At 41.7% G+C, this 13,172-nt stretch overlaps 1 protein-coding gene across 1 annotated transcript; it reads left to right on the top strand.

Annotated features, from left to right (window-relative positions):
- The first annotated feature begins 9,930 nt into the window (after window positions 1-9,930).
- On the top strand, window positions 9,931-12,929 carry LOC127314599 (G-type lectin S-receptor-like serine/threonine-protein kinase At2g19130). Its single transcript, XM_051345099.2, has one exon. The coding sequence runs from the start codon at window positions 10,007-10,009 to the stop codon at window positions 12,431-12,433; it is 2,427 nt and encodes an 808-aa protein (XP_051201059.1). The 5' UTR covers window positions 9,931-10,006; the 3' UTR covers window positions 12,434-12,929.
- The last annotated feature ends 243 nt before the right edge of the window (window positions 12,930-13,172 follow it).

Consider the following 13,172-nt stretch of genomic DNA (forward strand, 5'->3'; position numbering starts at 1 on the left):
AAATAGAATAAGATCTATTGAGCCAAAATTGATGAATTTTATATTTCTGGGAAGCTTATCTGGCCAACTACACTGGTCTCAAACCCTAGTTCATTTCAGATCACTTGCAATGAAAATAACAAGTCAGTACCTTTTCAAAATTCAAACATTTATTAAAAATCAACCATACGGAATTTTGAAGTGATTCCAATTCTCATAATTCACTTTTCAAACCCTCTTTTTGTTTATGCAAAAATATGACATAGTTGTTTCATATGATCATGGGATAGATTCAAATAGTGGCTAGGTGGCCATTTCTAGCCCATTTAAATTATTTCAAATTTGGTATTTCAAATCTATGAGGTGTAGCATCTCATTTAAATTACTTTCAAGTAATTCAATGTGAGGTGATGACATTAGTATTCATGACCTCATATGTTATTACTTGAGAATATTAAATCATTTCCATAGTAGTATTTAAATTGTATGAGATGTAGTATCTCATTTAAATCATTTTCCCCAAATGGTAAATATGAAGTGTTGACTTTGGTCAACATGATCTCATACTTATTATTTGAGGATTTTAAACCTTGGTAATATTCAATGAGAGGAAATTATTTCTCAAAGAAAATAAATATAAACCCTAATAAATATTTCAATGAGAGGAAATTATTTTTATTAAAAGGAAACAAAACCAACCACCATGTTAATAATGTGGTGATGCTAGATTAGCTTGTGTAATCCCTTTGAGTGTTAAGTCTAGTATTGAGCATTGTTTGGTAATTGTATACCTCGTATCTGATTATAGACGCTAGTACCGAAGGCTACGAGGAGGAGGAGGTCTTCTACGAAGAAGAAGAAAACTTTGATCATTGTACCAATCAAGGCAAGCTATTACTAATCCAAGATCTCACCATGAGCAAGCTATACTCTTGCAAGCTACCCTAATGCAAGCTCTACTTGAGCAAGGCACCATTGCAATAATATTTTGTGTTTTACTTTCCAAGCCCAAGTTTTTGTCTTGCAAAGCTTTTACTTTGCTTATCAAGGCTTACTTTTATAGTTAACTTTGGTCTAGATATGAAGTATTACAAGAACATCAAAATTAGACTAGAGAGCTACAAGTTAGTTAGCACCCCTCATGACTAGTTGCTAGTGCTAAAACTAAAATTGACTACTCTAGATGGGAACATGTGAATCAAATGACTTTGAAAACCTTGGAATGATGAGTCATTCTATTAAAAGATTTTGAAGGTGAATATGACTTGAATGACATGGTGATTTTGACAAAAACTGATGATTGGGTTCGGATGCGATACCATTCCAATTTTAGAGTACCCCCACAATACCTGATTATGGGTAGGGCTTAACTAGAAATTTATGCACTTTAGTATGGGTTCCCTCTAAACAAGCGTCATAGGGGTTATGCCGAGGCTACCTCCGTGGAATGTGAAATGACGTGAAAATGAGGTGAATGTCTTACCCAAGCCCTGTGCAGTTCCCAGGATGGCACATTGCCATCACTGGGAGGCCAAGCTCATGGGGGAGGTGCCTATACTAGGGTATGTAAGTGAAAGGTTAATGGTTGATGATCCGCATACTGAGTATGATTATTCAGGGCTATCCCTGACGTATGTAATCAAATGTTGTGGCACAAGTGTACAATCTCTGCAGAGTGTAAACCTATTCGAATAGCGTCTGGCCATACTGTTCCGTTGTCAGATGTTTTCTAAAAATGAATGGTGACTTGAAAGGTGAATTTGACTTGATCACAATAGAGTTGTGGGAATGACACTAATGTTCCCACTTGAGTTAGTTAGGCAAATAAAGAGTCTTTTACTACTAAGTGCTTATGAAGTAAAACTAGCTTTATGCAAATGAACCTAGAGCTTAGAACCCCCTTGCTATAGTTAATAGTGCTTTCACTAGTATTAGTTTTCGAGTACTTTAAAGTACTCATGGCTTTGTCCCTGGCTATTCAAATGGTCAGACTATGAGGAAGAGCACCAGTACCAAGATGATGGACATCAGGACGTCTATGATAACTAGGACTACTTCCTGACGTCAAGCGTTGCCTGTGGAACAGATGGACCCCTACTACGTATCTTCCGCTATGTGTTATGTATTTGATCCTTAGATCAGTTGTTGTATTAAGACTGGATCATGTGATCCTTTGACGTAAGACAAGTATGGTTTATAAGGAATGATGTTCTGTGATATCAATCTATTATGTCTCGCAAAAACAATATTCCTGGGATTGTGATGTATGGTATAATAGGCATCTGGAGTTAAAAATCTAGGTGTTGACAGTTTTCTAGGTTGGTTGTATGTTTCATGGTGATCCCATGGTGGGAGGTGCCGAAACAAGTTGTCGTTTCAATGGTAACATTGACGGTTTGCCATACTAAAACTATGTACTTACTTCGCTCCTATTTTTAGAGCTTGATTCCTCGTATGATGCAGTCCTACCTCCACACTATATTCATCAAACACAACCTCCATGACTGAATACTCATCCTCCTCGTGACCACTGTGTAGCACCTACACATCGAAAAACAAAGAATGTAACATGTCATTTCATTGCTTCCATTCATTGGTAGCCATTAAAAAAAATCAACCTCCATGATGGAACGGTCTCCCCAAGAGGAGGTACATTTTCATAGATCCTGGATTTGGAACTATTCTCCGAACTAGAATCGTTATCGCCCGTATATCCGTCATCCCCGTCACTCCAAGTTGAGCTATAGTCCCCCATTTGTCCAAAAAATACACAAAACCAGCACGTAATAAAGAACTAATGCAAAATTCTAAACAATACACAATGGAAATCACTATTTCATATTCACTACACTTAATTAAACGCACACGGATAGCGGACAGTCTGGCAGCGAGGAGCCGGCCTGTCCGCCATTGGCCGGACTGTCTGGTGCTCGTGTGTCGGCATGTCTTCTGTGCACCGGACAAGCAAGATGAGCCGCTGGAAAGAGATTGAAACGAACCTCCACGTCGTGTCCAGCGGGCGATCGCCTACGCCGGAGAGACGGAGCTCGAGGCGGTGGAGTGCAGCAGAGGCGGCTCGTTGAGCAGGCCCTGAAGATCGTGGAGATGGTAGAGTGCCGAGATTTTCGGGAAGATATGCCGCTAGTGGAGGAGGTCTATGGTGATAGAGTGCGGGGGCGGCTCGTCGAGCTCCCTGGAGGTGCCGGTGAAGAGGAGATCGTGGAGAAGCGATGGAGTGCGGCGGTGAAGAGGAGATCGTGTGACGGAGTGCGGAGGCGGCGGCTCGTCGAGTTTGCTCGTGAATGTGGTCGAGAGGAGATCATGGAGGAGATCGATCGTGGACGAAGGTCCCAACAGCCTATGCATACAGTATAGGGACAGGCGTATACAGGTTCACGTACGAGCTTGGATATGGGTTTGTCGGGCTTTTGAGCCCAAACTGAGTTTCGGAGAGGGGGGGTTGTACCGGAGCACAATCACAAAGTAGTAAAAAGGAACCGACTAAATAATTAAACATCGTTGGCTGTGATCCGACGACTATACAGTCATTAATGTTGTGAAATAAACTCATTGATCGTATTCTCCAACCGTGTAGACGCCTCCGTAAAGAGTTCTTGGTACTCGAAGCGTTGAAGTGGCGACCATGAACGGAGCAAAGCTGTAGACCGGTAAATGACCTACATGAGAAAATATTTTTATTATTAAAAACCTTGTTATTTCTACATAGCCAAAGCGACCATACAACCGCAATCAAGTCCACTTTGATAAACATTTTATACCTATTATCGACTCCATTAAGCCAATTGCCAAAATATTTGCAATGCAACGAGGTGGGTATAAGGTAGAACATATCTAAATGATTGACCATATAGACCTAGAAACCCGATAGTTGAAGAAAATGTGTTTGATTGTCTCCTCTTCGTGATAAAAAACACATTTCTTACAACCGTGCTAGTTGCATTTTGCAAGGTTATACTTAGTTAAAATCACACCCCGACGAAGATACCATGCAAAGTCCTTTGTTTTAAGAGGAATCTTCATCTTTTAGATGGATTTATTATTGATAACCGGTTGAGTGGGCATAATTAATGCTTTGTACATGGAGCTTACCGAGAATACACCATTCTTGGTGAGGCTCCAAAGGAATTCATCAGTCCCCTGCACCAGCTGAATTGAAGCTAACCTTTGTAGTAATTCATTCCAAGCAGCTAGCTGGGGACCGATAAGATCACGTCTGAATGTCATAGAGGGCGGAGAAGTTTCCAACACCTTCTGCAAGGTACCTCCCTTATATCGAATAATATTGTACAAGGCTGGATATTATTCGGTTGTTCCCAACCACATATCCTCCCAGAACCGTATCTTAGACCCAGTCCTAATGGAGAAAGAACCATATGAGAAAAAGTGCTTCAGTTTCATAATGTCAGCCCAAAAGTATGAATCTCCTATTTTTCAAAGAACCTCAGAGATTTCATTTGAACCTACATACTTTTTCCGCAATAGTTTTTGCCATGCACCATCCTCAGTTAACAACTTTTGGACCACAAACAACACTCCATTTTGTCAACCGATATTTTTTCTTCTCACTATCCCCTTGCCAAAAGAATCTTGATAGGTAATAATCCAATCGATGCAAGACCCCTTTGGACAACTAGAAAAAAGAAATCATATACAGTACCATATTCGTAAGTATTGAATTTATGAGAACTAATATTCCTCCAAGGGATAGTAATTTTCCTTTCTAACTGCTAAGACGTTTCTGGAGACTTTCCTCAACGAATTTCCATTCAGCCACTATAAGTCTCCGATAGTGAATCAGAATACTAAGATAGCTAATAGGTAAACAACCAAATAACTCGGCATATAGGTTGGCATCGTCTTTGACGTCACCAAAACAAAACAATTCACTTTTATGAAAATTAATCTTAAGACCTCACAACTTCTCGAATGTTGTAAGAATTAACTTTAGATCTCTTGATTTTTCCAAGTCATGTTCCATAAAAAGAATTGTATCATCAACGTACTGAAGGATGGATAAGCCCCCACCTATTATATGAGGAACTACACCTTCAATCTGTCCATCGACCTTAGCACGCTCAATTATAATAGCAAGCATAGCCGCCACAATTTTAAATAACATTGGAGATAGGGGATCCCCTTGCCTCAAACCTTTTTTTGTTTGGAAGTATCTACCAATATCATTGTTGACCTTGATTGCAACACTTCCACCAAAATTATCAATTAGAGCACGTCACTCATCATAAAAACCTTTCATTCTTAGTGTTTGTTGAAGAAAAGACCATTTACCTTTATCATAGGCTTTTTCAGAGTCGATTTTGAGTATGACCCCATTCAACTTTTTTCGATGCAGCTCATGGATTGTTTCATGCAAAGTTACAACATCATCTAGGATGTATCTACCTTGTAAGAACACAGTCTGACACTGGCGCACAACCTAGTCGGCAACGGTTTTAGCCGAACTGTAGCCACTTTGGTAAATTTTTTGAAACAAACATTAAGTAGACATATTGGTTTGTATTGAATCGTTCCGCATCATTAACTTTTGGTAGTAGAATAATCTCACCAAAATTGATACAAAACAAATCCAGCAGCCCAGCATGGAGTACATCAAACAATTCCAAGGAATCTACCTTAATTATATCCGAGAAAGTCTGATAAAATTCAGCCAGAAAACAATAAGGATTTGGCGTCTTATTGGGTTCCATTTGAAAAACCACATTTTTCATCTCATACTCGGTGTAAGGGGAGTTCAGAATGGCATTTTCTCGTGGAGACACTTGGGGTATACCATCAGTCCTGGATTCATCCATGGATACATCAGATTCCTCCGGGTCACCAAACAGTTCTTTATAATAAGATGTAATATAGGACTTGAGTTGTTCATGACCTTCAATCAGGCCCTCTTCTTGAACTAGAGAATGAATGATTTTCTTTCTGTATCTACCATTGGCCACACTATGAAACTATCTCGTATTCGAATCTCCTTCCAACAAGAATTGCGTCTTAGATCTTTGGTACCTTTTGAGTTCCTCCTCGTATAATATATACAGGCTAACTTGGCATTATGACTCTTAAGATCAATGTCATGCATCGTCACTGGTCGTACTTCAGCAATTTCCTCTAAATCATCAATATTTGATGATATGCTGAGTTTCTTTTGCTTTGAGCTGCCCAGTCATGTGCCTAGCGCACCCACCAAGGTATCTATGCATAGAGCGTAGCTTGTTGTTCCACCTTTGGATCGGGGTGTTCCCATCAACCGACTTTTCCCATATAAATTTAACCATATCCGAGAATCCATCTCGACATAGCCATCCTAGTTGAAATTTGAACGGACGTCTATGTTGCGAAGATGGTGACCCGGTGGATAATAAAATGGGCGCATGGTCTGACAAAGCTTCAATCTGAGGAAGAACTCGTATTGAGACTAGCGGAAATTTAAATTCCCAATCCGAGTCCATCAATACTCGATATAATTTCTCGTATGTAGGCTCTGGGAGACTGTTTACCCAAGTAAACTTTCTCCCAACCATTGACACATCCCTTAAGTCCAGACTGTCGATGACAACATTGAATAAGAAAGGCCATCTACCCCTACTATTTTCCTGAGGGTATATATCTTAGCAAATTGAAATCCCCTTCTATGATGATAGGGTGCGGATTGTCCTTTGCTAGATTAACCAACTCACAAAGAAAAGCGGGTTTAGCAGCATCCTAAGCAACCCCATAGACAGAAACCAAGATCCATATGAAATTATCAGATTTATTTCGGATGTGAAGTTTTATATGAAAATCAACTCCCGAATTATCGAAAATTTCCATCGTAGAAGTTCGGACCTCGACTAGTAGGCCACCGGGACGTTCCCGAGACGGGCGGGATACCCAAGCAAAGTCCTCTCCGCCTGAAAAGTGATTTAGAAAACTTGTCGAGTAATTCCGCTTACCCGTCTCAGAGATAGCAACAAAATTTAAAACATGATCCCGGATGCATTCGGCAATGTGTAAATGTTTAGCCAAGTTCTTGAGACCTTTGCTATTCTTAAACATGTCATTCATTAGAAAACAATGGGAGATTTAGACACCTTGTCCTTTTTATTGGGCCAAGCATTTCGTTTAATGGAGGAGGCCCTGGATTTACGTTCAGCAGCTTGAGGTTCAATGCATGAACCCAACGTCTCATGATCCAACCCAACCTCCGATATCTATCCAACTATATGGGTGAGGAGCTGACCGTCTGGAACGGCGTACACTTCCTCATTACCATCATCAGGCAAAGAGATGTCCGACTTAATCGAGACCACATGAGTAAACTTGAGTCTATCATACTCCATGCGTCTAACAGAATTGGCCCAAACAGAAATAGAACAAGTACCCAAGGACAGACCCACATTATTAAGCTTAGAGGCAATAGGTGGTGTTGGGAAAGATAAAAAAAGAGTTCTTATTGATACCTGTGAAGCCAAGATTCGCCGCAGTCTTGCGACACATAGCCTTAGCCATAGAATCCTCGTCCGTGGCCGCTATTGATGGTCGGCACATACTGAACGCAACGACGCGGAGTTCCTTGAGAATGCGGCCAAGATGGTGTGGAGGTTGGACCAACGGACACTACGTGATGTTGTCGATCTTGTATTTTCCTGCGATCAAGATGATTGCCAGTGCGGCCATTCGCACGTCCCTGGGCGTAAGACTCATGTTTCAGTTAAATAATGGACTAAACTACCAGCCGGATGGGTGAAATTAACTGTTGACGGATCTTTCCATGAGAGAGATCAAATGGTTGGTGTAGCTATAGTGCTTCGTAATGAGGAGGGCTGGCCAATCGTGTCTGCCTTCCGGTACCTACCAGATTGTGATTCTCCTTATGAAGCAGAGTTGTGTGCTTGTCTTGAAGGGCTAGAGCTATCTATGCAGTTAAGCCAGCTGCCAGTGATCATTGAATCAGACTATATTCAGTTGAACTGAAGCAGCAAAATCAAAGGCGACGGATAGATCTTCGTGTCTGCATTTGATTTCGAAGATTAGGAACTTGTCCACTCAAGCTAGAATTTGTAAATTTGTAAAAGTGGAACGATCGCAGGTTAGGGCTAGTCATTGTCTCGCAAACTATGCGAGGTCACAATGCCACACTGCTACTTGGTTAGGCTCTGGACCTGATATTGTTCTTGAGGTCTTAGATCATGATCGCCTTGTAACTCTTCCTACTTAATAAAGTTTCTTTCTAACCGCATAAAAAAGGACGATTGCCAATGCGTACGTGTGGGAGATCATACAGCGGGACGCCAACTGTCCAAATGCTAGGCAAACAAAGGTGGATCTGACTTGATGTTGTAATAGGAGAGGCCTGGGCACATTGAAGTAGATGTATGTAATGGATATAATTCAACTTTTGTTTTCCCTTTTTGGAAGACTACTTTAGAACTATGCAATAATCATACACTGTGGACCTTCTTCAGTTTATTGTTTCTTCAAATGGAATCATTACATTTTTCCTTATAATACACTAGCTGTAGATGACAGGCTCGCTTGAGATGCTCCCATTTCATTTGTGTAATCTTTTTAGATGGCTGTTCATATCGCCACCTTGTGTGACTCTTGAGATGTAAACTTCGTGACTTCTAAACTGTGCAATAAAAGATGGTCGTGTGCATCGTTGTGATTAAGAGGCTGGACCCATTTCGAAAAAAAAGATGACAGGCTCGCTAATTTCAACATACAGCACCATCCGAACTTTATTTGCTAACTAATACTGTTACTGTGTACGGTGATTCCAAATTGTTTTGTTGGGCTACATACATGCATACGTATGGGTCCAGTACCGATTCATCTCATGCATTCTGAAAGTGGCCATTCATCTACCAGGGACACCAACTACGCGCCCCTACCAGTACTAGAACTAGAGCAAGCAGGAAGGCCAACTACAGGATGACACCAGGGTACCTCTTGTAGCGGCAGCAAGAGTTCGACGAATGGAGACGGCCACCCGTTCTCTTCGGTCACCGGACGGACGGACGATGCAGATGGCCACCCGTTCCCTTCGGTCGCCGGACGGACGGACGGAACGATGCATGGCCACCCGTTCTCTTCGAGGACCAGTTAGCACGGTGCCACGGTCGTCATGTTCTCCTCCTTCTCCCACGTCGAGAAGATGTCCAGGGAAAGTGGCTTCAGGGTCGTCTCACATACATCACTTTCCTGTGCCATTCCAATTCGGAAGCACAAGTCAGTCAATGATCTTTGTTTCCTGCGTGGAAGTCAGTTAATGATTTGACACGAGTGAAAATCGAGAGAGAAGAAAAGATAGAACAGAACAACAATTTCTGACCAATCACACTAGCGGATTTCGTCCAAGTCGTCAGTTTGGTCGTCAAGTAGAATATAATTATTGGTGCAGTTTGAAGCTGTGACTCTCGACGTCCTCCTCCAAAATGAAAGAAGGGGCTGAAACTCCATTGGTAATCCCGGGTGACGAAATCTCCAACTGTCTATGCTCTTTCGTAAATGGTTATTATCAACTCTTACATACTGCGTCTTTGGCAGCTAGTTCCTATCAGCATGGTTAGAGGAAGTAGCATCCGAACTCCGAAGGTGCAATTTGGCAACTAGCTCCTATCAGCATCATATAGTTCCAAAATGGAAATCAGCTCCATGTGTAGAAAGGTTATATGGACATTTTTTTCTTCTGTGTGTGAACATTTACTTGACGCTTGGAAAACGCATATATGCATTCCCATAGTACCTTGATAGAATTATTAAGCGGCTCGCACGCAGCCGCTGGCTCTTGATTTGTTTTTCTATAATACCGTGTTGTCTCTTCATGGACTGGGTGGACCGGGGTGGTCAACAACGGCTGCCATCGTGTGCTTTCTTCATCTAGACACTACTTGCACTGGAGCAAGCATCACATTGCATTGTGCTGGGGTATATATATATATATCCTCATCTTCATTCCCAAAACAGCAAGACATACAGAGCTAGCATCTTGTCTCTCCATCAATTCGCCACTATGCCTCCACACTACATACAGTTGGTACTTTTCCTCCTTGTCTCCCTGCACAACACTGCTAGCAGATGCTGTGATGCAACCGCAAATGACGTCCACACTCTCACGGCAGGCCAAGCGGTCGACAAGCTCGTCTCAAGGAATGGCAAATTCGCGCTCGGCTTCTTCACATCCGGATCCAGCACTACTGCTAGTAAGTCCTCTGCAGACAACACTACTACCGCATCCAACTGGTACCTAGGCATATGGTTCAACAAGATCCCGGATTTTACTCCAGTGTGGATTGCTAATCGTGACGAGCCAATCACTCACCCAGCTGACCTCAAGCTCCAAATTTCTAGAGATGGCAACCTTGTCGTCCTAGATCACATCGGGGCAGCTGAAACACCAGTTTGGTCCACTGATATTATCAATACTGCATCCAAAAACAGCAGCAACAGCACCATTGCTGTTGCTGTGCTCACCAACAATGGGAACCTGGTCATACGGCATGCCTCAGACCCATCTCAGCAGGTTTGGTGGCAGAGCTTTGACTACCCAACTGATGTCTTTCTCCCTGGATCCAAGCTTGGTAGGAACAAGGTCACTGGTTTGAATCGTGTATTCATCTCAAAGAAGAACCGCATCAACCCGGGCCGCGGGTCATACTGTGTTGGGGTAGACTCCAGATTTAATCAGGGGATCATCCTCAGCCACTGCTCCTCGTCCGTAGTGTATTGGGCATCCGGGACATTCTCTCACCAAAATGTAGATCCCAGCGATACCGGCTTGACCAGCTACAACCAAGTTGATAACAATCAAGAGCAATACTACATATATTCCACACCGAATGATGAATCACTTTCTATATACACTTTGATAGAGATTTCTGGTCAGATAAAGGCTCATGTTTGGAATGAAAGCCTACAGCGCTGGCACCAATTCTACACCCAACCCATGGACCCATGTAGTGTCCAAGCTGCTTGTGGACCTTTCACCATCTGCACCAACAACAACGCAAACCTGTTGTGTGATTGTATGAAGGGATTCTCTGTCAAGTCACCTGCGGAATGGGATCTTGACGATACAACAGGAGGTTGTATGAGAAATAATCCACTAGATTGCACAACAGACAAATTCTTGCCCGTACCTGGTGTCACATTGGCCTATAACCCTTTACATATGGAAGTGATGCCTGATGCTAGTGGCTGTGCGCAAGCTTGTGCCAATGACTGCTCTTGCACTGCTTATTCCTATAGTACTAGCACAGGGTGCTCTATCTGGCGTGCAGAATTGCTCAATACTGTGGCGAGTACCACTGCTGGAGAGATTCTCTACCTTCGCCTTGCCGCCAAGGATTACTTGGATATCTTGAGAGAGAACAAAAGGTCTGTTAGAGTAGTTACTGCTGCAAGCATTGCGGGTTCCGGGACAATAATGATGCTCATACTTGTAATATTGTTCATTATTTGGAGGAGAAAACATGAGTATGGTTTGCCATCAAGTAACACCCAAGATTGTGTTGGGATTAGAACCTTCAGATATAGTTATTTACGTTATGCTACAAAACAATTCTCTGAAAGGCTAGGAGGGGGTGGATTTGGTTCTGTATACAAAGGGCTTCTAAGTGACTCGGACATCACTATAGCAGTCAAAAGATTGGATGGGGCACGTCAGGGAGAGAAGCAATTCAGGGCTGAGGTGAGTTCCATAGGTTTGATCCAGCATATCAACCTGGTAAAATTAATTGGTTTCTGTTGTGAAAGTGACAAGAGGTTACTAGTGTATGAGCACATGTCCAATGGTTCTCTTGATGTTCATCTGTTTAACAGTAAAGATATTGGTCTAGATTGGAGCACAAGGTACCATATTGCCACAGGAGTTGCAAGAGGATTGTCCTACTTGCATGAGGGTTGCCGTGAATGCATCATACACTGTGATATTAAGCCAGAGAATATACTTTTGGATGCAACATTTGTTCCTAAAGTTGCAGATTTTGGGATGGCAACAATTGTAGGAAGGGACTTTAGCCGTGTTCTGACCACATTTAGAGGAACTGTAGGCTATCTTGCCCCAGAATGGATAAGTGGAGAAGCTATTACTCAAAAAGTCGACGTCTATAGCTTTGGAATGGTACTACTAGAAATTGTATCAGGAAGGAGAAATTTACCTAAAGCAGACACTTCTGACAATTATCAGACTTCTTATTTCCCTATGCAAGCCATCACCATGCTTCATGGTGGAGATATGAATAGTTTGGTAGATCCACTATTATGTGGTGAGTTTAACTTGGAAGAGGCTATAAGAGTATGCAAGGTTGCATTTTGGTGTATACAAGACAGTGAATTTGATCGTCCCACAATGGGTGAAGTGGTTCGGGCGCTTGAGGGTCTACAGGAGCTTGATATGCCCCCGATGCCAAGACAACTTGCAGCTATCACAAAATGCTAGCTTTGATGCAACTTGGAAACATTAGCTTTCTTTCTGCTTGTCTTTTTGTTTCTCTACTTTTGTTCGCTAGCAATGTTACACAATAACTGTACCAAAGCATCATGTGATATGAATATCTGTTGTAGTGGATGGTGATTTATATGCATAGATTGAAGGAGAAGTTGGTATATATGTGAAAAACCAAAACTGATCCTGGATGCATATGGACCCGGTATGTATAAAACATATTTTAAAAACTTAAAAAAATTAGGATTTTTTTTTTTTGCATGTAGAGGGACATGTTTTATGTGTGCACGTAAAGTTTCACATAAAACCAGCAAATTTTGTACCCTGTGTAAAAAGACAAATAATGTCTCGGGAAAGAAACATTTTAGCTCCAAAAATTCGTGTTTTTTACACAGGGCACAAAACATATCGGTTTTTGCTTAAAATAACTTTATCAGCATGTAACGTGTCAAGATATACACACGAAATTTTTATTTATATTTTTTGACATTTGTAAATATGTTTAAAATGCATTTCAAATAAAGGGTGCATATGCACCCGGGTGCAGAAACTCCCCGTCCATATGTATGCCACTATATTCATATAGAAGTGTCTTGATATATACTATAGAATGCAACTTATAAAGGATGGTAGAAGCAATTTATAAGGGGCATTTTTTAGTACATACTATCAATAGATGTGATGAAAGTTGCAACAATAGATATACATATGGAACCGAGCTCCATGTCGTCCC

This window comes from Lolium perenne, chromosome 7 (assembly GCF_019359855.2).
Source record: "Lolium perenne isolate Kyuss_39 chromosome 7, Kyuss_2.0, whole genome shotgun sequence".
In the NCBI taxonomy this organism is placed as follows: domain Eukaryota; kingdom Viridiplantae; phylum Streptophyta; class Magnoliopsida; order Poales; family Poaceae; genus Lolium; species Lolium perenne.

Coding starts and splice junctions, on each gene's coding strand:
- LOC127314599 (XM_051345099.2), top strand. CDS start 10,007: ATGCCTCCACACTACATACAGTTGGTACTTTTCCTCCTTGTCTCCCTG.